This window comes from Moschus berezovskii, chromosome 8, assembly GCF_049115385.1.
Source record: "Moschus berezovskii isolate FMDL1 chromosome 8, NW_MosBer_1.0, whole genome shotgun sequence".
Taxonomy (NCBI): domain Eukaryota; kingdom Metazoa; phylum Chordata; class Mammalia; order Artiodactyla; family Moschidae; genus Moschus; species Moschus berezovskii.
In genome coordinates this window covers 90746631-90774325 of record NC_142467.1, presented here as the reverse complement: position 1 = coordinate 90774325, position 27695 = coordinate 90746631, and the positions used below count along the sequence as shown (strand labels likewise).

General features: G+C 44.8%; 1 protein-coding gene across 2 annotated transcripts in view; it reads left to right on the top strand.

Annotated features, from left to right (window-relative positions):
- The window catches only part of ACSL6 (acyl-CoA synthetase long chain family member 6), a 64542-nt gene that overhangs the window by 32438 nt on the left and 4409 nt on the right, over positions 1–27695 (top strand). Inside the window, exons 10-20 of one of the 2 annotated variants that reach the window (XM_088838828.1) lie at positions 2004–2077; positions 3772–3849; positions 7482–7616; positions 8193–8327; positions 9476–9571; positions 11015–11087; positions 13909–13997; positions 14716–14832; positions 17784–17927; positions 19207–19308; positions 20228–20299. In XM_088838828.1, coding sequence (XP_088694954.1) covers positions 2004–2077; positions 3772–3849; positions 7482–7616; positions 8193–8327; positions 9476–9571; positions 11015–11087; positions 13909–13997; positions 14716–14832; positions 17784–17927; positions 19207–19308; positions 20228–20299 — 1115 coding nt within the window. Of the gene's footprint in view, positions 1–2003; positions 2078–3636; positions 3715–3771; positions 3850–7481; positions 7617–8192; positions 8328–9475; positions 9572–11014; positions 11088–13908; positions 13998–14715; positions 14833–17783; positions 17928–19206; positions 19309–20227; positions 20300–27695 lie in introns of both variants that reach the window. The other variant, XM_055430110.2, reaches the window with a different exon arrangement.

Sequence of the window (27695 nt, the reverse complement as noted above, 5' to 3'; positions counted from 1 at the left end):
GACAAACAGGTCACCAATAGGGTGAGCCTCACAGAGTCTAATCATGACAGCAACTCTATTTTTGTCTGCATCTATTCTTTTACAATTGCTTGGTGGGGATAGCTCTTTTTTCTGCCCCTGGATAAAACTTGGGCATCCATGCCTTTTCTGGTCCCTCTCAGGTGAGTCCCATGGGCATTGTAAGTCACAAACTCAATCTTAATTCAGAATTACAAGTGTAGGTCCAAAATATGAGTGTGTCCACTTCATTGAGACTTCCCTACCCAGGCCAGGGCTGGCTGCAGGCTGGGTGGGGAAGGTATGAGATCATGCCTTCCTACATGGTGGCCCACCCCGTCCTTCACTGGCTGATGAAGGTTTCTGCCCTCTCCCACCAGACGAAAGTAGGGAGGGAGAATGGTTTTGGGCAGATGTTTACAATTCAGTCTGTTGTTTCATAGACACTTTTAGGAGGTCTGTTGAAGCAGGCAGTGCCCTTCCTTTGGTTGTCTGCTCCCCACTTCACATCCGCTTTTGTCTCTCGCATATACTTTACTGCCCCCTCTAATCTGAGGGCGGGTACTGGTCTTCAGGTAAGATTCCTTTTAAGACACCATTCCCACCACCACCTGATGTTCCTTCTGTAGACTCCATGTTCAGTTTCTGGGATTTATTATTTGATTTTCAGCCACAGCCTTCTTCACCTTTCTTATTGGGAACCCCGAGCTGTAGGGAACATGATTATGCTTTTCAAATAGTCTCATTAGGGCCTGAGTTACCTTGGGTTTCAGATTGGAGTTGGGAGAGAGGACCCGTCATTCCTTCCCTTTTGATGAGCTGTAGGACTCAACAGCTCTCCGAAGAAATCCTCACAAATTCTCCCTCATTCATTCATATTCTCTCTCTCTTATTGAAGTGAAATTCACATAGCATAAAATTAACCTTTTTAAAGTGAACAATTCAGTGGCATTTACTGCAATAATCTTTTAACCTCAACTCAGCTCTTTTATTACATTTTTATTACCTCTTTTCTTACCTTTTTATTACCTCTTTTCTGGGTGAGGTTTGCAAAGTTAACATTTTGGTTTATTTGGTATTTTGGGGGTAAATTCTGCACGTGGTCTGACCCCTCACTTTTGGAGTTTAACAGATCGTGTATCTCCTGCCTCGGTAGAAACTTGTAATTTAATATTTTTTGTACCTGGCTAGGTCCTCAGAACTTAGATCAGCCCCATTTTACAGGTTAGGAAACTGAGAAAGGGAAAACAACCTGCCAGTGTTATGCTGGCAGTGAGAGGCAAGGCCAGGAGTCAAGCCTGGTCAGGTCTGCCCAGGAGCACCAGCAGTGTGTGTCTGCCCTGACAGGACGTGGTAACCAATGGCCTCCCTCCACAGCCTGCTGTGTCTTCTGTCCCCACCTGGCCTCTGAGCCATCCTCGCCCCAGGCTTCCTCAGGTGCAGCAGTGGAAGTTCGTGTCAAGATAGAGCAAGAACATCCATGTCCCGTCTCTGCCAGTGAGAAGATGGGAGGGCTCTCCCAGCAGTCTGGGCCTCCAGCCTGGCCTGGACTGAAGCCTTTCCAGGTGTCAGTTATAGTGAGGAAGTCCTTTGCTAGCCCAGTTGGCAGCTGGAGACTAGAACAGCACAGGCCCAGAGAGCAGCATGGGTTACTGGGGATATGCCTAAGGAGACTGGGGGCTGAGAGCCTGTACTCCCTGAGGAAGGCAGAAGGGAAGGCACAGGCCAGCCCATCAGGCCTCAAGGCATCCCACCTGTGCAGCTGTGTCACCTGCCTTCTGTGGTATCCAGCAGCTGGGAGCCTCAAGGTGGGTGAGCTTCAAATGTCTGCAGAATGACGGTCCTTCACAGTGTTCATCTGTGTGGGACTCTGATGGTGGCTGTGGACGAAGGCCAGAGGTTTGCGTGGACCGCACTGGGTGTCTGGGGATGACGACTCGGGCGCTCTTCTCAAGGCATGGCCGATGAGCTTCCAACTAATTTTCCTTCTTGCTCTCTCCTTTCAGGGAACCCAAAAGGTGCGATGCTCACCCATGGGAACGTGGTGGCTGATTTCTCAGGCTTTCTGAAAGTGACAGAGGTGAATAAAGTAGACTCTCTAATGCAGGTTTACTGTCAAGGTCACCCTCAAGCCTCAGAGGCTTTTTTTGTGCTTTCTTTTTTTTCCCCTGATATAATCTAGGCTGCCTTTCCCAGGCAGGAGTTTCTGTTTTCATTAGAGCAATCCCACTTTCACAGATACTTTGAACCACAAACACTGAAATGATCCATACCTGGTAAATATTCCATTGATTTCTAATAGTGCTGAGATCCCAGAAAGAAAAAACATGGAAAACTGTTTTCCATTTTTAACTTCAAAAATTGAGATACCTGTGGTTTAATGTATACCTTTATCTAAAAAGTAATCCTTGGTAACTTGTTTTTCCAAGTAAGTCAAGGTTTAATTCAGTCATTTTGTGTTTAAGGACTGCTAGAGTCTGAGAAACAACGGCAACTGCTAATTTATAAGGCTGTACTAAAAAAGGTAAATCTAAAATAAAAAAAGCTTGATATCTTGGCCTGACAAAAGCATGTTAGCATTTTTAACCAGCTAAGAAGGAAGGACCTTTTACCACAAGTGGTGAGTATCTGACTGTCCTACAGTTTCCTTAAGGAGGAAGGGACATACCTTTTCATAAAAATTAAGCTTTTTCTCCACTGTAGAGAAAACCACTATCCATATTTATGCCAGGTGGCATTATGGAGCATATGCCCAAATAGTAGGAAAGTTCCTACATCTTGGTAGGAAACTGAGAGATTGCTGGTAGCTGAGCCCAGCCCATGAGCAAGTTTCCCAGCGTTTGTCCAGACCCGTCTGAAAGCCAGCCCAGGAAACTGAGGACCTCTGAAAAGGGGCAGAGAGCAGGGAAGTCAGCCCAGGAGAGCTCGTCCCTGAGCAGAGCCCCTTGACCAGGACAGCCCCTGTCCCTGAGGTCAGACCTGGCCCAGAGAGGGGGATCCCGCTCTGGCATCCCCTGTGAGGCCCTGTTCTCAGGCTGTGGCCTGTGAGGCCTGGCTCCACCCGCCACACCTCTGTCCCCAGCCCTCGTAGACACAGACCTAGGGTTCTCTGGGCGCCTTTCTCCAAGAAGGACTGGAAAGTGCTGACAGGCTGAGACACTCTGAATCCCTCCCCAGGCGGCCCAGGGATGCTGGTGAAGTGGGGCCAGAGGCAGACCCTGCAGCTGTGGGGGGTGGGGGGCGGTGCGCCGAGGTGGCCAGAAGACTGTACGTGAGGTGCAGGCCCTCCCGGAGGAGACTTCCCCGCGCAGCTGACTCTGCTGGTTTATGTGTGCTTCAACTGGCTCTTTGCTTCTGCAGATAACCTAGACCACTGGCGCTTCGACCTAACACTCGGCTTCCTGCGCTGCCCTTTCTCTCACTTTTCTCTCTGCTCCTTCTGCTTTCCTCTCGCCTCCCCCTTTCCACGTTCTCTCTCTCTGTCATCTCTCCTTTGTCTCTTCTCCCCCCTCCACCACCCAGCCTCCCCTCGTCCTTTTTGCCCCTCCAGGTCATTTTCTCTTTATTGTTTTATGACTCTCTCGTTGTCTTCCTGTCAGTGTTTCTTTCCTTTCTGTCTCCCATGCCCGGCACCTGCAGAAAGTGATCTTTCCGAGACAGGACGATGTGCTCATCTCCTTCCTGCCTCTGGCTCACATGTTTGAGAGAGTCATCCAGGTAAGACGCCCGCCTGACTGACCGGGCCTTGCCTGGGCTCCTTCTGTTTTCTTACAGAGTCAGTGGGCTCCCACTTGTGCGGATGTGCACATTTCCTATTTGCCTTTAGCACACATGTTTGAGCGAATGGTACAGGTAAGGCCCTGGCTTCAGGGAGGCACAGTCTGTGCCCTGAACCCGCAACCCTAGCAGGGTGTCGCTTTGTCACTGGCAGAGTGAAATAGAGCTAAACTGGCCTGTCTTTGGAAGGTGCCACAAGGGGTCAGAGGACCATGGCCCCTCAACCTGTCTCTCTTGGGACCTGCCGGCCCCACCTGTGGACACACCTTGGCTGAGAGAGGTCCCAGCTGATGGCATCTGCTCAGAGAGCATTGCTTCTCTGCAGAAGTGCTTTATTGTTCAACCTCTGTGCAGCGTGGCTCCGTTTATGGCCAGCACACCTATATTTTCTAACTTCCATCACTCACAGTCTCCTAAAAAAGAAAACAAGACAGTAAAGTTGGGGAATGAAACTCTCAAAGCCCCTCGGGCTATAGATGGCACTGCCATTGTGATTGGGCACTAGGACAGACCTTCTGGGGACATAGGCCGGAGGAATCCACACGAGGCTGAAGGGACAGAGAAACGTGTGTGTGTCACTTAAGGAACCAGCCTTTGCATACATTATCTCCTAGTCAGTCAGTCAGTTCAGTTGCTCAGTCATGTCCGACTTTTTGCGGCCCCACGGACTGCAGCACACCAGGCTTCCCTGTCCATCACGAACTCTTGGTGCTTGCTCAAACTTACGTCCGTTGAGTCAGTGATGCCATCCAACCATCTCATCCTCTGTCGTCCCCTTCTCCTGCCTTCAATCTTTCCCAGCATCAGGGTCTTTTCTAATGAGTCAGCTCTTCACATCAGGTGGCCAGAGTATTGAAGTTTCAGCTTCAGCGTCAGTCAGTCCAGTGAATATTCAGGAGGACTGATTGCCTTGAGTTTGACTGATTTGATCTCCTTGCAGTCCCAGGGACTCTCAAGAGTCTTCTCCAATGCCACAGTACAAAGGCATCAATTCTTCTGCACTCAGCTTTCTTTATAGTCCAGTTCTCACATCCATACATGACCACTGGAAACACCATGACTTTGACCACATGGACCTTTGTCGGCAAAGTAATGTCTCTGCTTTTTAATATGCTGTTTAGGTTGGTCATAACTTTTCTTCCAAGGAGCAAGCGTCTTTTAATTTCAAGGCTGCAATCACCATCTGCAGTGATTTTGGAGCCCCTCAGAATGAAGTCTCTCACTGTTTCCATTATTTTCCCATCTATTTGCCATGAAGTGATGGGACCGGGTGCCATGATCTTAGTTTTCTGAATGCTGGGCTTTAAGCCAGCTTTGTCACTCTTCTTTCACTTTCCTCAAGAAGCTCTTCAGTTCCTCTTCACTTTCTGCCATAAGGGTGGTGTCCTCTGCATTTCTGAGGTTATTGATATTTCTCCTGATAATCTTGATTCCAGCTTGTGCTTCATCCAGCCCAGAGTTTCTCATGATGTGCTCTGCATATAAGTTAAATAAGCAGAGTGACAGTATACAGCCTTGACGTACTCCTTTCCCAATTTGGAACCAGTCTGTTGCTCAATGTCCAGTCCTAACTGTTGCTTCTTGACCTGCATACAGATTTCTCAAGAGGCAGGTCAGGTGGTCTGGTATTCCCATCTCTTTAAGAATTTTCCACAGTTTGTTGTGATCTACACAGCCAAAGGCTTTGGCATAATCAGTAAAGCAGACCTAGATGTTTTTCTGGTGTTCTCTTGCTTTTTCTGTGATCCAACGGATGTTGGCAATTTGACCTCTGGTTCCTCTGCCTTTTCTAAATCCAGCTTGAACATCTGGAAGTTCATGGTTCACGTACTGTTAGAAGCCTGGCTTGGAAAATTTTGAGCATTACTTTACTAACCTGTGAGATGAGTACAATTGTGTGGTAGTTTGAACATTCTTTGGCATTGCCCTTCTTTGGCATTGGAATGAAGACTGACCTTTTCCAGTCCTGTGGTCCCTGCTGAGTTTTCCAAATTTGCTGGCATATTGAATGCAGCACTTTAACAGCATCATCTTTTAGGATTTGAAATAGCTCAACTGAAATTCCATCACCTCCACTAGTTTTATTCATAGTGATGCTTCCTAAGGCCCACTTGACTTTGCATTCCAGGATGTCTGGCTCTAGGTGAGTGATCACACAGTCATGATTATCTGGGTCATGAAGGTCTTTTTTGTACAGTTCTTCTGTATATTCTTGCCACCTCTTAATATCTTCTGCTTCTGTTAGGTCCTTACCATTTCTGTCCTTTATTGTGCCCATCTTTGCGTGAAATGTTCCCTTGGTATCTCGAATTTCCTTGAAGAGATCTCCAGTCTTTCCCATTCTATTGTTTTCCTCTATTTCTTTGCATTGATCACTGAGGAAGGCTTTCTTATTCTCCTTGCTATTCTTTGGAAATCTGCATTCAAATGGGTATAGCTTTCCTTTTCTCCTTTGCTTTTAGCTTCTCTTCTTTTCTCAGCTATTTGTAAGGCCTCTGCATACAAGCATTTTGCCTTTTTGTATTTCTTTTTCTTGGAGATGGTCTTGATCACTGCCTCCTGTACAGTGTTACAAACCTCCATCTATAGTTCTTCAGGCACTTTGTCTATCAGATCTAATCCCTTGAATCTATTTGTGACTTCCAGTGTATAATTGTAAGGGATTTGATTTAGGTCTTACCTGAATGGTCTAGTGCTTTTCCCTATTTTCTTCAATTTAAGTCTGAATTTTTCAATAAGGAGTTCATGATCTGAGCCTCAGTCAGCACCCGGTCTTTTTGCTGACTGTATAGAGCTTCTCCATCTTTGGCTGCAAGGAATATAATCTGTCTGCTTTCATTATTGAGCATCTGGTGATGTCCATGTGTAGAGTCATCTCTTGTGTTGTTGGAAGAGGGTGTTTGCTGTGACCAGTGTGTTCTTTTGGCAAAACTCTGTTAGCCTTTGCCCTGCTTTTGGGTGCAGCAGAAGCATTATCTCTTAAGCCTCTCCCTTTTGGCCTCGGGGGAGATCTGGTCTACTAGGGAGGGCTTTCCAGCTTTTCAGATCTGGATTCCAATGCCAGCAGTTTTCACTTGTGACTCTGGGCAAATCCCTTTACCTCTGAGGCCTTTGCATTCCTCATCTGTAAAACCGATAAGAATTCTGTCTCCCTTACATAATTGCTATGAGTATGAAAGAAAGGAGCCCTTGGCATATTCCTAGTCCCATTAGCAACCAGCCAGGCTCCACCTTGGCCTCCCTTAGCCAACAACATCAGCAGCATCCCCAGTACTCGTGGGCACTGCATACTCTTGCAGAGTTGCCAAGGTGTCCCTGGGGACACTCTGAGACCTGGAGCAGACACACTGATGAGGTAGTGCAGCTCAGGGACTGAGTCCCCATGGAGGCCGCTGTCCAGGCTTTGGGAGTGAGCACGCAGGGGCAGCCACCAGCGAGTCTGGCTGCTCTGGCATCCCCCAAAGGCTCAGGATTCCACCCTGTCTCCTGCTTCGCTTCATGTCTGAGTGGGACTTAGCGGGGAGGTGGGGAGCCGTGGAGGGGATATGTCACCTCAGATGGCTTTCTTCAGTGTCCTGTGGCAGCAGCCACAGCTGGCTTCGGGGGTCTCAGGTGCCTCCATGCGGGGCAGAGCTTTGGACGGCTCTGGACTGCTCCCAGGAGTGACTGCCCTGAGGGCCTCCTTCCTTTCTCTCCTCTTCCTGCAGTCCGTTGTCTACTGCCACGGAGGGCGCGTTGGCTTCTTCCAGGGAGACATCCGCCTCCTCTCAGATGACATGAAGGCCCTGTGCCCCACCATCTTCCCAGTGGTCCCCCGACTGCTGAACCGCATGTACGACAAGGTGAGCCTCGTGGGGAGTCTTGGGTTGTTTGGACAGAGGCTGGAGCCACAGGCAGACACCTCTAGCCCCAGGTCCTGAAAGTCGCCTCCTCTCATATTTCCTGACTCTCACCCCTTCTTCTGTTTTCTTCCTGCTCTCCGAAACCCTGGTTGGGAGATTTTGAGGGGAAGGAAGCTTCTCTCTCAGCTGTGTGCCTGGGCCTTGGTAGGGTTAAACTTTAACTGGATGTCACATATTTAGTGAAGCTCCTGCTTCCCTGGTGGCTCAGTTGTTAAAGTGTCTGCCTGCAGTGCGGGAGATGTGCATTCAATCCCAGAGTTCTGAAGATCCCCTGGAGAAGGGAATGGCAACCCACTCCAGTATTCTTGCCTGGAGAATTCCATGGATAGAGGAGCCTCGTGGGCTACAGTCCACAGGGTCACAAAGAGTCGGACATCACTGAGTGATTAATACTTTAACTTGCAGGGGCAAAAATAGTGTGGCTTCTCTGCTGCCCAGTCTGAACTTTCTTCCTGGGAGTATGTCTCGAGGTGGGGTACGTAGTCCTTACATCTGTTCCCAACTTCTGTTCCTTAGATCTTCAGCCAGGCAGACACCCCGTTAAAGCGCTGGCTCCTGGAATTTGCAGCAAAGCGTAAGCAGGCCGAGATCCGGAGTGGAATCATCAGGAATGATAGTATCTGGGATGAACTCTTCTTTAATAAGGTTCAGGTGAGAAATTGAACAAGTGATGATGGAGTGGCACCCAGGTATCCAGTGGGTGACCTTATAGAAGAACCAGAGAAGTTCCGTCCCAGTGGCATGGCACGTAATCTTATAAAACAGTAACTTATTTGCCAATGAAATCAAAGCTTAAGCTACCATTGAAAATTTAAAGGACTCATTTTTGTTCTTTGGAGATGTGTTATATTTGCCTGAGGCAACCAGCAAGAATTCTTGGAGTGAATTCTTGGAAAGTGAGTTCCTTGACCTCTGTAGGCAGTAGGACAGCTTTGCCCGTGGGTAGTCGGGTTCACCAGGGAACTCCTGGGACCTGAGGATTCTCTCGCCCTCTCCCTGTAACCTTGGCCACGGTGCCTTTCCAGGCAGCACAAGGCTCTAGCATGATGACCAAGAATCCTCCTTTCCCTCCCTGTTTCCCATCCTTTCAACTTCTCCCAAACCAAGCCGTGTATGAACTACTCATTCCTGTATCCCCACTAAAGTTGTAAAGCTCTGCATCACACAAAGAATTTGTAGTTAATTAGAGGAGTGAGCATTACTCATTTTTCCTTACTACTCTATTTTTAGCTATGAAAATGAATATTTAAACTCTCTTGGCTCAACTTACAGAAACAAAGTGCTTAAAAAATTCATTGTCCTCTTCCCTGCATAGGTGAATAGCTTATGGCATTGATTTAGAAATGAAAAAAAAAGGCCATGCCATTAAGGTGCAAGTGGGAAGAAATTGTCCTAAGTAATTGTTTTGGTTGCTTGTAAACAATGAGAGAGTGAGGGAACAGCTGTGTATTTTAAGAAAGGGAGCACCAAAATTACAGAATGCCGCAGATTAATGGCTCCTGTCTCAAAATATATACAAGAGTTAGCCAGCCATACTGTGGCTTGGGTTGCAAAGCCATTTGGATTGATTCATTTGGAAGGAGAAGGGCCTTTCTCACCTCAGCTCTTGGGTTGTACAACTTCAGGCTGCCTCTCTGATCCCAACCTCAGGGTCCAGGTTAGGGTGCCACTGTGTGTGGTGTGTTTTCGTTAAGTGAAGTTTGTGTGTTTTCGTTTGTGTGTTTTCATTAAGTGTGTTTTCGTTAAGCACGTCACCTGCGGCAGCACAGACTCTGGCACGTTTTTCTCTCTCCCCACAGGCCAGTCTTGGTGGGTGCGTGAGGATGATTGTTACTGGAGCAGCCCCCGCATCACCCACAGTCCTGGGATTCCTCCGGGCAGCTCTGGGCTGCCAGGTATTGCCTTTTTGTGTCCTTCCCTGGGGGCAGTGGGGTGTACATTAGTACAGGGCAGGGAACCCATTGTTCCTTCTTCTGTATAGAGAAATATCCTAGGGGCAAGATATTTGTGGGGTAAAAGCTCCCTGCTTTGAAGATGTAAAAAACCTAAGGGTCACTGAAAGCCAGGATAGCCTTGTGACATTGCAGAAAGCCTAGGTGTGTATCCACTCTGGGAGAAAACTACATGGATCATCAATGTGCAGGAGAATCTGTCCCATGCCTGTACTGGCATCTCTGCATTCTCCAGCCTGCAGACTATCCCCCAGCCCAGAGAAGGAGCATGGGGGAGCAGGATGAAAGTTCATTTGTATGCTTTTATTTGATTGGGTAGATTTTGTCATTTCTAAAAAAATTCATTCCTTTATTTATCCATTCAATTAACGTTTATTAAGTTACTACTGTGCAAACTGCTGCTGCTGCTAAGTCGCTTCAGTCGTGTCTGACTCTTTGCGATCCCATAGACGGCAGCCCACCAGGCTCCCCCGTCCCTGGGATTCTCCAGGCAAGAACCCTGGAGTGGGTTGCCATTTCCTTCTCCAGTGCATGACAGTGAAAAGTGAAAGTGAAGTCGCTCAGTTGTGTCCGACTCTTAGCAACCCCATGGACTGCAGCCTACCAGGCTCCTCCATCCATGGGATTTTCCAGCAAGAGTCCCGGAGTGGGCTGCCATTGCCTTCTCCGGACTTATGCAGACTATATAGTAACGTAGTTGTGACTGGTGGGTTTTCAGTAAAGTAGGCACATCTTTTTCATAAATGTGCACACTTAAAATTTTATGCTTTAGAAGCCATGGGCTTCTTGAGACTTCCCTGGCAGTCCTGTGTTTAGGACTTAAGTGCTTTCACTGCTGGGATCCTGGTTTCAATCCCTGGTCAGGGAACTAAGATCCTGCAAGCCTCCCCACCCTACACACACAAAAAAAGGAAGGAGAAAAGAAGCCATGGGCTTCTTACACTAATCCTCCTGTTAAGCAGCAACATGAGCTGACCTCTCCTAAAGGCAGCTCTCCTACATGGTCTAGTCATGCCAGCACATGGGGCTCTGAAGGGGAATATCTTACAGAGACAAAAGAAAACCTCTAATGGATTTTAAAATGTTTGTCTTTACTATATATTATTCAAACTGAAAATAGAGTCAGTGGTTGAAAATAGAAGTCTTTACCCCAAACCACATAACCTTATCTACTAAGTGTCTCTGGTAAAAATAGCATTTCTTCCAAGCAGAGTAGCCATGCCTGTTTTCTGAGTCCGGTTTCTCCTGGAGTTACCTAGTTCCAGGGCACCGTCCCCAGCCAGGGGCAGCCAGATGCTCAGTGGGAGGTTAGTTGACTGGAAAGGGCAGCCAGTTACCTGCAGGAGGGTGGATATCTTCAGTGCAGTTTTTGTGTTTTGCTTGAAGGTTTACGAAGGTTACGGCCAAACTGAGTGCACAGCGGGATGTACCTTCACCACACCTGGGGACTGGACCTCAGGTAGGATGGGCTGGAGATGTGGGAATGAGTTAGAACAGCAAGCTCGAAAACTTCCTCTTGGGGAGTGTATTTACAAGGGCACCTAGGAAATAGAAGAAAAACATTGATGGTGGTTTTGTCTGTGTTGTGGCATTATGGATCTGTTTTTTTTTTGTTACGTATTTTTGTACTTCCTTTTTTTTTTATATTTTCCTATTTCTTTCATAGATAATTAGAAGTCACGTTTTAAAAGAAAAGTAACAGATCACAAAATACAGCTACAGATAGAAAAATACCTATAATATCAATATATTGGATTTTATAGTTTCTAAATATCACAGTCTAGCCTATAGTCATTTTACAATGAAGAAAGCAGGCTGCAAATTGGATATGACCTAAGAGGGAGGGGCAAGTTTATAGCAGCCAGTGTGCTATTTCTTGAAGGGCCATTTCAGGGGCTCTTTGGAACTATGGTCTCCTGTGACTGCAACATCTAGAAGGCAGTGGCACCCTCAGAGAGGAGCAACTACTGCCCACACCCTTATTCTGTAGAGACTTATTTTTCAGGACGAGGGGGCAGTAGGTATTGGCCTACATGTGTTCAGTTCAGTTCAGTTCAGTTCAGTCGCTCAGTCGTGTCCGACTCTCCGCGACCCCATGAATCACAGCACGCCAGGCCTCCCTGGCCATCACCAACTCCCGGAGTACACTCAAACTCATGTCCACAGAGTCGGTGATGCCATCCAGCCATCTCATTCTCCGTCGTCCCCTTCTCCTCCCGCCCCCAACCTTTCCCAGCATCAGAGTCTTTTCCAGTGAGTCAACTCGTCTCATGAGGTGGCCAAAGTATTGCAGTTTCAGCTTTAGCATCAGTCCCTCCATGTGTTAGCCATCACCAAATTTAGACCAAATGCTGGAAGAATATGAAAGACATTCGTCAAAAGACTTCTTCCAGATACCAGCTTCCTCTGTGAGCCTGGGGCTACCCTTCATGCTTAAGTTTGCTCAACTATAACTAGAAAACTTGAAATGATGTGCATAGGAAAGAAACATGCTTAGTAATGTAACTATTTTCTGAGCACCTTGAGGTAGTCAGCAGAAACATGATAGGTGGATTCTAAATTGAAATCACATTTGGCCAAGTGAGATACTTACAGAAGCTATTTTTTTTTTTTTTTTCTGAGTTTTATCTCCTTAAACTCCTGCTGAATAAAGTATATCTTGTATGTAAAGTTTTTGGTCTCCCTACCACTGGCATATTTACTACAAGGACTGTATTCTGAGACCCTGGCTCATTAACTCTCTTGTTATGCATATCATATATAATATGCCATATTATGTGTTTGCTTACATCTGTATACCCTTCCTTTTGGACACTTTCTTCCCTCTTGTGATATCCTCTGCATTATCACATGTGAAGGTTTGGAGGTTTTACCTTTTTTAGGTAAAAACATATGAAAGTTTATTGAGTATGAGAGGATAGCTGTCTTTGTACAACACTGTAAAAGATTTGACAACGTCTCATTTAAAAGAGAAAGTGACAGAGCCTCCTTTTTGTTTTTGTGGCTCACTTTATTTCAGGACCTTGGCCAGCACCTGCATAAAAATCCTCCACTTTGCCAGTAAACCTTGTAACAACCAGTTATTAGAACATAGCTTAGATGTAGTTTTGTGATTGGAATATAGAAGACCAAGAAAATGTAAAGTCTTATTTGGGGTGGTGGGGGAGAGAGAATTGTAGATGATTATGATGCACATTAATCAAAAGTCTTGTGACTGGGACAAAAGCAATGATGACTATTCTATGATCCTCAAACCAAAAGAACAAAGCTAGTGGAGGTGATGGAATTCCAGTTGAGCTATTCCAAATCTTAAAGATGATGCTGTGAAAGTGCTGCACTCAATATGCCAGCAAATTTGGAAAACACAGCAGATGGTGACTACCACCATGAAATTAAAAGATTCTTGCTCCTTGGAAGAAAAGTTATGACCAATCTAGACAGTGTATTAAAAAGCAGAGACATTACGTTGCAAACAGAGGTCCGTCCAGTCAAAGCTCTGGATTTTCAAGTAGTCATGTATGGATGTGAGAGTTGGACTATAAAGAAAGCTGAGCACCAAAGAATTGATCCTTTTGAACTGTGGTGTTGGAGAAGATTCTTGAGAGTCCCTTGGACTGCAAGGAGATCCAACCAGTCAATCTTCAAGAAAATCAGTCCTGAATATTCCTCGGAAGGACTGATGCTGAAGCTGAAACTCCAATACTTTGGCTACCTGATGCGAAGAACTGACCTATTAGAAAAGACCCTGTTACTGGAAAAGATTGAAGGTGGGAAAAGGGGATGACAGAGGAAGAGATGGTTGGATGGCATCACGGACTCACTTGATGGACATGAGTTTGAGTAAGCTCCGGGAGTTGGTGATGGACAGAGAAGCCTGGCATGCTGCAGTCCAGAGGTCTCAAATAGTTGGATATGATTAAGCAACTGAAATGAACTGAAACAAAACCAAAAGCTACGATCTAATAATGGGGAAATGTCTTAATATAAAAAATCCTGACTGTGTGGTTGCTGTGGGTGTGAGCCTCTGATTTGGGCCCTGTGAGTCTGTCTAGCTGGACGGATGTAGAACAAAGGCCCCGTAGGGGTTGGTTGGCCTCTACCTTGCTCCAAAACTTTATCATCAGTGCTTACTTTTGACAAACGCCTGTCTAAAGGTGTATTGCTTTCCATCCACAATTCCCCACTTTGACCACTTGAGGGGTTTTACATGGCGTGGAACATCTTCAGTGCTGAAATTGAGATGAACACTGACAAATGCCCCCTTTGTTCTGGTGTTGTAGGACACGTAGGGGCACCTCTTCCCTGCAATCACATCAAGCTTGTCGATGTCGAGGAACTGAACTACTGGACCAGCAACGGAGAAGGAGAGGTAAACTTGAGTGTTTAGCCATTCACGTCTGTGGATGCTTTATTCTGTAGGGAGTAAAAGGAAAGAAAAAAAATGGAATTATTTTCCTTTCACCCCATGTGTAAAGTCATTTCATATTGCTGATTAAGCCCAACTAAATTGAGCATTTCCTCTCCTGTTTATGAAGTAACCAACCCCCAAGGATGGGACTGGGCTGATCTAAATAAGATTTGGGATTGCTAAACTTTTTTTAAAAAATCCATTTTTTTTCTTAACTGGCGTGGCCTGCTGCTGTGTATCTGTCCAAACAGAAACGTGACCATTTGGAGATAGGCCAGATTGGGTAGATAGAGGTTGCCCACACTTGCTGATCCCATGGGAGTGGATGGGAATGCTGAGTGCCTGGTCATGAAGCGGGGTGTTGGGCATCTCTGGCAGAATTAGCCAGCCTTCTGTCTCCAGGGAGACACCATCCAGTACTGCAGAGCAGCACATACCGAGAGCCACTGGGTTCCTGAGGAAGAGGGGATGGCAGAGGCAGGCCTGGGGTAGCCAGAGCAGAGAGGTCACTGCTCGAGAGAACGCAGGTGGCCATTCATGTCCTCTCTTTCCACCACTGTGGTTTCCACAGTGGATTTCCTGAGGGATAGTGTACATTTTTCTACACATGTCTCATGACAGCCTCTATCAGGGTTCCCTATGCTGCATCCTGAGAAAAACCAGGTGTTTGTCCCTACAGATATGTGTGAGAGGACCAAATGTGTTCAAAGGTTACTTGAAAGACCCAGAGAGGACAAAGGAAGCCCTGGATGATGATGGCTGGCTTCACACTGGAGACATCGGGAAATGGCTGCCGGTGCGTCCGTTGGAACCGTGGACCTCCACACATTTTGCTGGTGGGAGTGTGTGTCATCTGGTTTACTCCCGAGGCAGGAGTCTTTACATCCACCTCGACAATCAGTCATTCCAGAAAACCTCAGGGAATTGGGAGGTTCTTCCTTACCTTGCCCCCAAAGCTTCCTTCTCCATCCTCCTGATGAAGGTGACAGGGATCTTTAGGGAGCGTAGAACTGGAGTTTGAGGCCCACTGCCTACCCTTAAGTGGCTTCCTAGAAGAAGTCTGACGGGGCTCTGGAATCTGATGGATAAAGTATTGTACATGGAACAAGGGGTTCATAGCTCTAGGAGATCTGAGAAAGGCAGGGCCTGGGACACTGGCCTCCAGCTGAGAGGTGACACTGAGCGATATGAAAAGCTTGGAGCTGGGCAGGATTCGAGGGTTCTTTTGTCTCTGCCAGCAGCTACTCCGGTCACCTTGAACAAAGCTTTATCCCTCCCCGTGGCTTTGTATTAACTCACTTGTAGAATAAGAAAGTAAGTTACATGGCATTCTTTAGCTGTGGCCCCCAACTTTTAGTTAAAACCAGTTATGGTGATTCATTCTCTCATTTGAAAAGTGGGGGTAATAACATTGCTTACCTCTGTGGTCATGTTGTAAGGAAGAAATGAGATTACAGTTTACCTATAAAGCCCTTACCACACTACCTGGCACATAGGATATGCTTAGGTGAAAGCTATGACCACAAAAAGGCTCCATCCCTGAAACTAAGAGCCCCCCACCTGCTGCAGCCCACCCCAGGAAACCATTCCTGTGTCTCTGGGAAATTGCTCAGGCTTTGGGTGGATGTTCTGAGATGTCGAGTTTATCAGGCAGGTTAGTGATGTTGAGCCCTCCAGGGGCTGGTGAGCTGATTTGTCCCTGCTTGGAACTGTGCACTTCACTGGGAGATACCCTCACTCCTGCAGCAGACATGCATGTGTCCCCACCGTGTACCCAGGACCAGGGACTCAGCTCAGGGAAGGGACACATCTTTAGATGCTATCCAACCCAGTGTGATGGGCATGAGATGACGGCCATGCTCACCTGGGGGAGAAGCAGAGAAGAACAGACGCCCACTGGCTCTGAGTCTCAGGATGTAAGTCCTATTCCAAGAGAGGGGAGAGCAGGAAGGACAGCCAGGGCAGGAGTAGTAGCTGCGCTAAGTTGAGGAAAACTAGGGCGTGAGGCAAGTGCTTCTACTCGAGGGCCCACAGTGGAGGAGAGAGGCTGGAGAAGCAAGCAGGGCCCTGGACACTGGCAGAGGGTAGATTGTTCTGTCAGCTAACGAAGCCCAGGGTTCAGCCTTTGTTTGTATAGGCCCCTTTTAAGGCTCTGTACTTCATTTAATATTGGGGGGAAATCCTCAAAATTGGGGGAAAACTTGGGGAAAAAGTCCCACAAAACTACATCTGCCACTGATGCCCTGTTACTCAGATGAAACCACCCACCTTGCAGGGTGTTGTGAGAAGCAAGTAAATTGATTCATGCTTGAACTCACAGCCCAACGCAGTAGGCAGGCATGTGGGAGTCAATTTTTTAAATTATTATTATGTTGGAATAGTATTAGATAGGTCAGGGGAAAAGTTCTAAGTTTCTGATCCAGAAAGACCTGATGTAAGTCCTGCTTCTCTCACCTCCTACCTGCATGGCTTTGGAGGAGTTGACTGACCTCTCTAATCCTCACCTTCACCATTTGTGAAATGGAGGTGATGACGCCCAACTCATGGGGTGCCACGAGGACCAAAGAAGCCAGTGTAGTGAAAGTGCTTGATGTCCAGGCTGGATTTTGAGCAAACCAAGGCCTGCTTGTTTTTGTCTTCTGGTGAGGTTACTGTGGTTCTGATAATTGAACAGATAGAGCAGGGCCAGAGTGTGCGCACACGTTAGATAAGGAAGTGGTTTTGACGGGAGGAAGAGTCGACTGTAAGAAGGATTTATGCGTGAGGACGGGTGAGCCTGACTGCTGGAAGTTCTAGGAGAGTGCAGTGGCAAGGCCATCTCTAGGTTTGGGGCTGGGGAATGGGGCAGGCTTGAGGAGGAGGAGGAGGGCCGTCCTTTAGGGCACACTGCATTGTGCAGGGCAAACAGCCTGGGTTTTGTTGTTGGTTTTTTTTTAAGTCTTTTGAGGATCGTGAGGTTCTGAGGCTGGAACTCAGTGAAGAGCTCTGGCAGGAAGCTCAGACAGATGCAGGAGTGGCCACTGAGGAGATAAATGGTAGTCACCCCAAGGGACATTGTCAGTGGAAGTGAGGACATGGCAGCATTCAAGGGTTGAGCCAAAGGAGAAAGACTATTCTTTCTCCTGTTCACCTCGGAAATTCAAAGAGATGTAAGGGAGTCAGGGAAAAGTGGGTGGGGGTCTTGGAAGCCAGGGGCTCAAGCACTCACTGCCCAGGGGTGGCCTGCCTGCTGCAGAAGTCTTGGAGAGAGAGGGCCCCTCCTGCCATCTGGGGGCCTCCACCAGAGCTGTGCTGTGTGCTGATGGATGAAGAGTCCACCCTTTGGGAGTGGTGGCCTAAGTGTGGTTCATGGGGGCGAATCTGAAGATGCAGATGAGAAAAGGGTCAGCTGGAGTGAGGGCCTTGGTGAGAGGAGCCCCGATGGGAAGGTGGAGAGCCTTGTGAGGACACCTGTTGCTGGGCACTTGGCTGGCAGGGATGGGATGGGGAATGGGGCACATGCTGAGGGGAAAGGACAGTGGGCACTCAGGGCCCAGCAGAGCTTGAGAGCTGTCTACTTGGGTACATACTGTCCCTCTCTGGCCACATGGTGACTTCGTGAGGGCAGATACGTCGGGTGCGTGAGCAGATCCAGTGGGGCGTGCAGGGAGGGACAGGGCGGGGGTTGAGGGGCTATGGCATGAATAAGTGAGGGGCTCAAGCTTGGGAATGCCATCTTTTTATGAAGCTGCTTGTCCAACTCCACAGGCTGGTACTCTTAAAATTATTGATCGGAAGAAGCATATATTTAAGCTTGCTCAGGGAGAATATGTTGCGCCCGAGATGATTGAGAACATCTACATCCGGAGCGAGCCTGTTGCCCAAGTCTATGTCCATGGGGACAGCTTAAAGGTGAGTCCCCAGACTCCAGCCCTCCCCCACGTGCCGGGCCTGATGAGAATGTGGGGCATGATTTCCTAAATATCTGGTATTTGATTTAAAATGACGACCATTCATTTTCAACCAGACACTGGTATTATCTGGCATATAAGATCAGGAGAGAAAATGCCTTTCTAAGGGAGAAATCTTAATTGCTTCTAGTTTGATAAATTTGCAGTTAGGTAAATAAGTTGCTTGAAGTAGTAGTAATGTACATTCCCACTACTTTTAACTTATGCTTCATCTACTTCCAAGAGGAATTTGAAGTAATATGGTGAAGCAAGATTCAGGGTTTCTGCTGTTTTGGTTTTAAAATATGTCAGTGAACTTCACAGATAAAAAGGTGCAATATTGCAAGTAATTGTACTGATTATAATGTACAATGTATTAAGCTAAATACATTATGCTTAATACTTAATGTATTAAGTTAGTATACTCATATAGTTTAGGATTAAATTATTTGGAGAGAATTTCTATTTATTCTACTTTTTAGTATCATTTAGATCTGAAGTCAGAAAGATCATTGTGAATATATTCTGTGCTATCATTGCATGCTCAGTTGCTTAGTCGTGTCTGATTCTTTACAACCCCATGGACTGTAACCCTCCAAGGCTCCTCTGTCCATGGGATTTCCCAGGCAAAAATACTGGAGTGGGTTGCCATTTCCTACTCCAGGGGATCTTCCAAACCCAGGGACCGAACCTGAGTCTCCTGCATCTCCTGCGCTGGCAGGCAGATTCTTTGACACCATGTCACCTGGGAAGCCCATGTGCTGTCATTAGATTTATGTAGTTAAAGACTGTTATTTTTTTAAGAAAATACTTTAAAAATTAAAATTGTGTTCTTAATGAATGAGGACCATATTAACGAATCAATTTCAAAATGGTCTGGAAATCCTTGGAAATGTATGTGTTTTCTATTGTAGAGTTGGTTGATTAGTATCCTAAAGATGGTCTCATTTAAATTTGTCATGAGAATTAAAGGTACATACAGGACTAACCTTACTGATTTTTAAGCTCCTTTAAGCTTATTTTTTATTAATCAGTCTTTAACAAAGTTAGGGAAATAGAAACATTCAAGAATATTTCTGTCAAGAATGTGTGATATGTTAGTGGAAATATTTCATAAGCATATACATATTTTTAGAAAAGAGTGGAGTCTGAGAATACCAAAATAAGTTTTAATGGTGGACCACAAATAACCATTTTAAAAACTTTTTTCATAACTATGTTTTACTCTGGTGGGATCACAGGCCTTTTTGGTGGGCATTGTCGTGCCCGACCCAGAAGTCATGCCCTCTTGGGCCCAGAAGAGAGGAATTGAAGGGACGTATGCAGAGCTCTGCACAAATAAGGTCTGTACCTGGGGGCTGTTTCCTCAAAGCCTGCTGGACTTTCTATGAAACTGCATAATGAGGGAACACAAAAACAGTAGCCCAAGTGAAATTTGAGCCAGTAGGGAAATTTCCAACTTCATTTTATAAGTGGTGGGAGTCCTAAACCAGAGGTTTGTCTTTTGTTATTGTTGTAGAAGAACCTTAATTCCTCTTAGAGTACTTGATACTTGATAAACGTTTGAATTTTCCAGCCAGGAGACATCACAGAAAGCATGTCCAGCCCTGTTTTGCAGCTTGCAGGAGAGTCCAGGGAGTGAGGGGGCTTGCCCAAAGCCACACAGCTGGTTAACAGCAGTGTCAGATGTGAGTGTAGGCCTTCTGACAGCCCTGTTCTTTCCTGATGGGAGGTAGATTTTGTGTCTGCTGGGCTTAGAGAGACGGTCATCAAATTGCAAAAGGATCACAGTTCTCCCTGATGAGAGCATTAGCTGCTCACACCTTCCAGAAACCTCCTGACACATGCATGGTTCTATGGAAGAGGATCTCTGTGCCCTGACTCAGCATCAGCCCTTCAGTCACATGTTCTGTTTCTTAGCAGTGTGAACTCTAGAGCTCCCACCAGGCCCTGGGCTCTTCTTGGGGTGACAAGGCACCTAGGACTCAGCAGGCTGACCAGAGGGCTAATTTTTTAAAAAGCTGAGTAGTCCCTTAGCTTGCTCTTGGGCACTCCTTAGGCCTTGCTGGCACTTAACTTACCAGATGAGAGGTGGTGATTGGCTTGCTGCCAGGGAGTGTCAGCCACAGCTGGGGGTTCAAACGGTGGGGGCGTGTGTTGGTATGCTTACTAGTTGTACTTTGCTCAAAACTCACCGATTCTTCTGTCTCCATTTTGAAATGTGATTTTGCCTTGTAATTTTACCTATATGGTTTGATTCAGGAGCTGAAGAAAGCCATTTTGGAAGATATGGTGAGGTTAGGAAAAGAAAGTGGACTCCACTCTTTTGAACAGGTAACTGTTACCTTTTCCATACTTGTTATGGCCCTTTATGTAGGGATGAAAATTAAAGTGACCGACGGTGACCCTAACCTAGATTCCCTATCCTCCACACTGTGGCCTGCAGGCAGGCTGTGTATCAGCAGACTGCTGAAAGCCTGTTCCAAGCTGACTTTGCAACAGCCTGCAATCTAACTAAAAGAGGTTGTGTGCTCAGTGAGACTGCGCTCATTGTCCTCATAATAACAGGTGTTCATAAAGCTAAAATATTTTCCTAGCTGTCAGCGGTAGAGCATGTCTACATGGGGTGTCTCCGAGCTGTGTGCAATACTCAAGAGCAGCAGAGCCCTGTCTCATTTTTATTTTTATGGGGACTGTCCTCTTGGCTGCAGCCGGCGATCTTACTTGCTGGGACATGGAAAAGATTGCACTTCTGGGGCCAGGGATCTGTCAGCCCAGCGTGCCCTTTATAAAGAGGAGGAAACAGAGTGTGCTGGGAGTGGACACAGCATGCCTCTTAAGACTTTTTGACTTGCAAGGTTGAGCCTCTTTTTTGTAACTGAATTCATGAGCATACTTGGTCCTTCTTACGCATACCATTTATAACCCTCTGTAGTCAAAAATTCAAAAACACAATTCTTTAAACAGAAAAATATTCATACGGATTTTTAAAAATTCCCCAGTATACATTTAATATAATTGTTTTTCATAAAATGTTTCTCCAACAGAGTCTGTAAGGTTTATGAGAATTTCTTAATTTTATATGTTCATTTTGATGTTAACCTAAAAGCATTTTTAAACCAGTTTTAAATATATTGCTAAAATTCTTACAGCAATTATTTGGCAATTAGAAAACAATTCCACAGATTAAGACTTTAACTCCCTTAAGTTTCAAACTGAGGAAATCTAAGTAAACACAGTTTCAGGGTTTGAGAAAATGTTTTTCTTTTGAAATAGATGTTTACATTAATCTAGGTTGAGAAACACTGCTTTGCCTGCATCTGTCGGGGTGTTTCTGGGCAGATAAGACCTGGGTAAATAGATCCTTATTTTAAAAAATTATAAAATCTAAGGCATTCAGGGAAGTCACTTGTATCTTTCTGAATGCAGTCAGTTCTGGCATGATAATTATTTAAGTTTTTTAATTTGCTGGAACTGACTTCATTGCTTTTCCATTAAGGGAAGCTGTGTGACTACAGACATGATCCTGTATGTAGAGCAGGGGCCACAGAGTGGTTGGAGACCTGGTGCGTCTGGGCCTCTCTTACCTGAATGGCTGGCGGTAAGGGCGCTGGGGATGCACTAGGATCCTACAGATATCCTTGTGATTCCCAAGGCTTGCACGCCCCCTGCTGGATGTGGGCTGTGTGACCTGCCTCAGGGTACATGGAGAATTGTAGCAGATTCTCCTTCCTGGAAAAGACTACCCCTCTTAAGATTATGTTTAAAGAACCTTTTGATTAAGTGTTAACCATTGCTCAAATTAGAGCTTTTACTGAGAGTGGGCATATTCTTGACTTTCCATATGCCTTAAGCAGAGTTTCTGCTCTATTAATCTGCCCTTGCCATGGTAACCTCAAATACAGAGAAGTCATGTGGAATCCCAAAGGCCTGAGTTTCAATGCCAGGGCTGTTTGTTACCTCTTCATTTTCTCTGGTCTCATTCTCCTCTTTGTTGGTCTGTGGCATCCTCGCCACCGCAGCCAGTGTGTACCCTCAGCTGACCACGGGCTAGCAAAAACCAGGCTTCATGCCTGAGAAGGGTGTGCTCCTAGTTGTATTCTAAAGCTTGACATAAATTATTCCAGTTAAGCCATAATCTATTGTCAGCTAGTCCTTTTCCCTTTCCTCATAAAAGAATGATCAATTAAGGCTTTTGCTAGTTTTTTAACAGCACCCTCCCCTGCTGCCCCCACCCCAAATACATACCCAAGCCCAAGGCTTAAATCATTCAACAGAAACATTAGGAGTTGAGACTTACTGGGCAGGATTGATCTGAATTAAACTTTCAATTAGATGAAAATTTAATGTAATTTAACTTTCAGAAACAGTTTCTAGAACTAGGCCAACCATCATTAATTTATGGAGATCTTTGGGAGATATTTCTTAACGAGTAGATAGGAAGCATTTAAAATAACTGTATCAATAATTAAAACATATAGGTTCTTGGGAAGTCAACCAGTCCATTCTAAAGGAGATCAATCCTGGATGTTCATTGGAGGGACTGATGCTAAAGCTGAAACTCCAATACTTTGGCCACCTCATGAGACGAGTTGACTCACTGGAAAAGACTGTGATGCTGGGAAAGGTTGGGGGCGGGAGGAGAAGGGGACGACGGAGAATGAGATGGCTGGATGGCATCACCGACTCTGTGGACATGAGTTTGAGTGTACTCCGGGAGTTGGTGATGGACAGGGAGGCCTGGCGTGCTGTGATTCATGGGGTCGCGGAGAGTCGGACACGACTGAGCGACTGAACTGAACTGAACTGAACTGAACCATGAATTAACCATTTTCTTGATATTTATATGGCTTATTAGTTTATATAGGCATATAAATACAAAGTGAACTTTGAAACTTAATAGATTTTTTCAAATCCTGACTACAGAGCCCTTGCTAAATATCTTTTACTGTATTTTCTGTCATTGAAATGAATACTTACCTAATCGGTTTGCCTTTAAATCAGACATGGAGCATTTCCGTAATTAATTAAATTAAAAAAATTTTTTCCTGTCCTAAATTATTTATTTTGTATATATTATCTACAGGCAATATTGTGTGTTAAAGTGTTTCACTGAGTAATTCCATTAAATGATTTTTCAGGATTATGAAAATTTCTATGCTTTAGTGAGTTGGCATAAATTGACACTTGTGAAACATTATATTCCAATATGAAATATAAATGTTACAGTGTCTTTAAATTAAAAATATATATATATGAAATCACTGTTAACAGTATAGTTTCAGAAAGGGAGCTAACAAGTATCTCCTTCCTTCTTTCCACAACAAAAACTTTGTTTATTGCCAACTGGAAGACACGTTTTATGTTGTATTAGGCATAATGGGAGAATAAAGACTTATCCCTTTTTTCCCCACTACAATTCAACAATTTGGTTTTATTAGAAAATGTGTAACTATTTATAAAAAATGAAAATTGGTAAGTTTTGAGAAATTTTTTTTTCTGGGGAAAAAAAAAACCTAGGTTGGTGACCCACAGTTAAGGTCAGTGTTAGCTATAGAACTGTTTTGACTCATTTTTTCCCAATTACTGATTAGATTTTTAGTTACTGGAGCAATTTGTTCAGGTATTTTCATGGAAGGATTTAAATAGACTGAGGGCCGTAGGTCAGACTGGAGCAGGGACTGGCAGCAGTGCCACTTTGATCTGTTTGTTAAGTGGCTGAAAGGCGAGCTGAGTGCCATATTGCTTGGCTTCCTGCAAGACTGCATTTGTTTCCTCTCCTCAGGAAGAGACTGTTGTGGAGAGCCACACTAAACTGCAGATGCCCCAGTCAGCACTTTAGGCTTGCTGCAGGTAGCTGGTTTGACAGATACTCAGAATCTACCAGCTGATGCAGTTCTTTCTTCCTAAGATCATAATGTTTCTTTTACATTCTACTTACTGTCTTAATAGCATAATAGCATTGGTAACTCTCCCTGTGAGAGTCATCTTCCCCGTACTGTACGGTCTGAAGCTTCTGCTTATCACTGCTGGATTTTCAAAGGTGTCCACCCAAGTCCCTGTAGTGAATGTAGACTCTTGTCTCAGTTGCACATGTTCTCCACATGCTGTTAGGAATGCAGATAAGCTGAAACCCAGGCTGCAAGGACACTGTGGAACTTAATATTTTGGCATTGGCATCTCCTTTTTAAATTATGTTATTATTTTCATTTTCAGAAGAAGGTGGATACATTGTTTACACTTGTCAGAAGTCTTCCCGTGATACCGTTTCTGTCAAAAGGAGCTCAGGATGTTAGCTCTGTCATTTTTTCAGTTTTTCATTTCATGAAATGAACATGAGTTGCTAAGTTAAATCACTGTATCTTGGATTAAGTTTTATTTGGATTTTGTTCATATTTTCTTCATGCTAACTAGTCTTGTTATCAAATGGTGATTTCCAAACTTAAGTAGCAGAACTTAGATAACATGTACCAGACATAAGAGCAGAGCTGCTCTAGTAGATCTAGGGCTTGAGCCAGAGCCTATCTTCTACCCCCACTTTCAACCCAACCCCCTCACTTACCCTCCCCCACCCCACCTTCATGCACCCCTGCTTTCCCCCCAACTCCATCCCACCCCTGCCTGTCAACACCCCACCTCCACACGTCCACCTCCACACACCCATCAGCAGTGGCCACTGCAGAACCCCTGGTTCTCAGTGTACTGTGGTCCAAAAACATCTCCCTTGGGACCTGTTTCCAGTGACTTTTGGATCCCCTAGGATGATTTGTGTTTGATAAAAGCAAATTAGGAAAAAAGTATATTCCAGAGGGTACATACCAACTCCAGAAACCAACTTACTTACTTGCTTCTTTGAATATCAAGATCACGAGGGAATTTTCAAACAAAACACTTATTACAAAGACCTTTACAAATTTTGAAACATTAGATAATGCCTCTTTTTTGGGCAGGAGCCTCAGATTTCCGCCTATTTATATTGGATATCCAAGTAGAAATCCTTCCGATTTCTACTGTGAAGTAAAGTTGAAGCTGCTACATGTAATGCTAGCTTTAGTTTTAGTGTAATCCTGTCCTTCCCTTCTCACCACACATGGTTCCCTTAAAATGCTATTCTTTCTATAGCAAAAGTGAATCCTTCATTTGAACAAATTTCTAAGAGACAAAGGTGAATCTCATTTGTTAATGTTGTGCTCATTTAAAAATCATCACATTTTTAAATTACAAGCATGCATTTAAAAAATGCCAGAATTTGTTAGAATTTTTCTTGAAAGCTTTTTAAGAAGTAGAAAGTGTAGCTGTTTTAGGGGTCTTCTTTGAATATTGAGTCTTTGATCTGAAAAATCAGTGAATGCAATGGAGAATTTTCTGGGCATAGAATTCTTTGTCACATCACAGTATCCACCTGCCAGAACACTAGACAATTGGCATCAGAGATTTTGAAAACAATCCTTGACATGTTGAATTTTTTGCGACTATTTGCATGCATTGATTTTTTTTTCCCCAAGTTTTTTTGGTTGTTAAATATGCATAACATAAAGTTTACCATCTTAGCCATTTTTAAATGTGTAGTTCAGTGGCATTAGTACATTGATAATGTACAACCATTATCACTGTCCATCTCTGTAACTCTTTTCATCTTGTAGAATGAAACTCTACCCATTGAACAGTAACTCTTAATTCCTTCCTTACTCCCAGTCTCTGGAAGCCACCATTTTACTTTCTGTCTCTATGACTTTGACTACTCTAGGTATCTTATCTTTTCATGACTGGCTTATTTCACTTAGCATAATGCCCTCAAAATTCATCCATGTTGTAGCATGTGTCAGAATTTCCTTCCTTTGTGAAGTAAAATTTCACCATATATCTCTGCCACCTTTTGCTTATCCATTCATCTGTCCGTGAACATTTGGGTTGCTTCTCCATTTTAGCTGTTGTGAATAATGCTGCTGTGAACATGGATGTGCAAATATCTCTTCGAGATCCTGCTTTTAGTTCTTTTGGATACACACACACACTCCCAAAAGTGGAACTGCTGGGTTGTATGGTAATTCTGTTTTTGATTTTTGGAGGAACTGCCATACTGTTTTCCATAGTGGCTGCACTATTTTATATTCCTACCAACAGTGCACAAGGATTCCATTTATCTATATCCTCACCAACACTTGTTATTTTCTCTTTTTTGGATAATAGCCATCCTAATGGGTGAGAGTATTTTGTTTTGTTTTTTTAAGTAAGTCATTTCCTGATTGTGTCCATGGATTTTAAGTAACAGTTCTCCTGTGACCTTGCACTCTTGTTCTCCTGGCTTCTGTAACCCACACCCCCATTACTGGAGCCACAGAGCAGCCTCTCCCTTCCCCTTGATATCGTCATCTGGCCAAAGCCTACTTATCCTTCAGAGGTTAACTCAAGCATCCCTTTCCAGTGAATCCTGACCCGGGTTGGGTTAGGTGCTATGTCAGAAATGCAGTCAGCTCTAAAAGAAAACCCTTAGTATGTTACATGCATAGGGTGTGTTTTTGTAGTTTTCTCACATAAGAAGTCCAAAGATAAGATGTCCAAGGCAGGTACAGGTCTTCAAAGCCCTAGGCACTCTGTCTTTCTTCCCAATCTCCATTCTGGGTATGTTGGCATATCACCTTATGGTCACAAGGTGGCTGCTACAGCTTTGGACATTGTCCATATTCAAGGAAGGAAAAAAGGGGAGTGGGTAGAAATAGGTGTATCTGAAACTTTCATGAGGAAAGCAAAAACTTTCCCTTCTCAGTAGCCAAAAATGGATCTGATGATTACCTGCTTAGTCTCAAGGGAGGCTTGGAAATAGGGAATGGGATTGTTATAGTTACATATAGACCAATTTTGCCCCAAACAAAACCTGGTTTTATTAGCATGGAAGATGGGGAATGATACTAGCAAAGCAACGGACAACTGCTTGTCCCTAGAGTAGTAATATTCACGTGGCAGCATCTCTCATTAGATTGTAAGCCCATGTGGGCAGAGACTGTGTCTTGTTGTTTGTATCCCTGGTGCCTTATACCATACCTGACACATAGTAGTTGCTCAATAAATGATCAGTTCAGCGAAACAGCAAGTGAAAGTATATGAGTATTTAGCACATTTAATTTTTTACGTCTTTACATAGTGATTCCTTTGCTATTTAATAATATGGATCTGTTATGTCAACAAAATAACTGAAGGTAGACCCAATTGTCAGCCAAGATACAATTTTTTGGAGAGACTGTCATTCCAGGATTCAGCTCAAGCCCAGATGATAAAAGTTCTCGTTGAATTGACAGTGACCCTTTCAGCTGGAATCCCACGTGAGAGGAGCCTGCCCAGGCCTTCCCAGAATAGTTGATCTATCTCTCTGGCCCCCCCATTCAGCATTGCAAAGAGACTTTATATGAGGAGCCTTGGGATCTGCCTCATGGAAATAAGCACCGTGACACTAAACCTGATCTCTCCATTCCTCGTTCCAATATTGCTATAAAATTTTCTGGCAGAACTTTTTTATTTTTTTAACATTTACTCATCATGTCCCACCTAGGTTTTATATTCCTCCTGTGAATGACATATCTTCCATGCAGCCCTCCAAGCCGGAAGCCTGGGAGTCCTCAAAACTGCCTCTTCCTTATTTCATCTCATTTCTCTCTGAATCTCTCTTAGAACTGCTTACTTGACTCTGTCTCTGCCACCACTCTAAGCGTAGGCCCTTATCTTCTCTCCTATG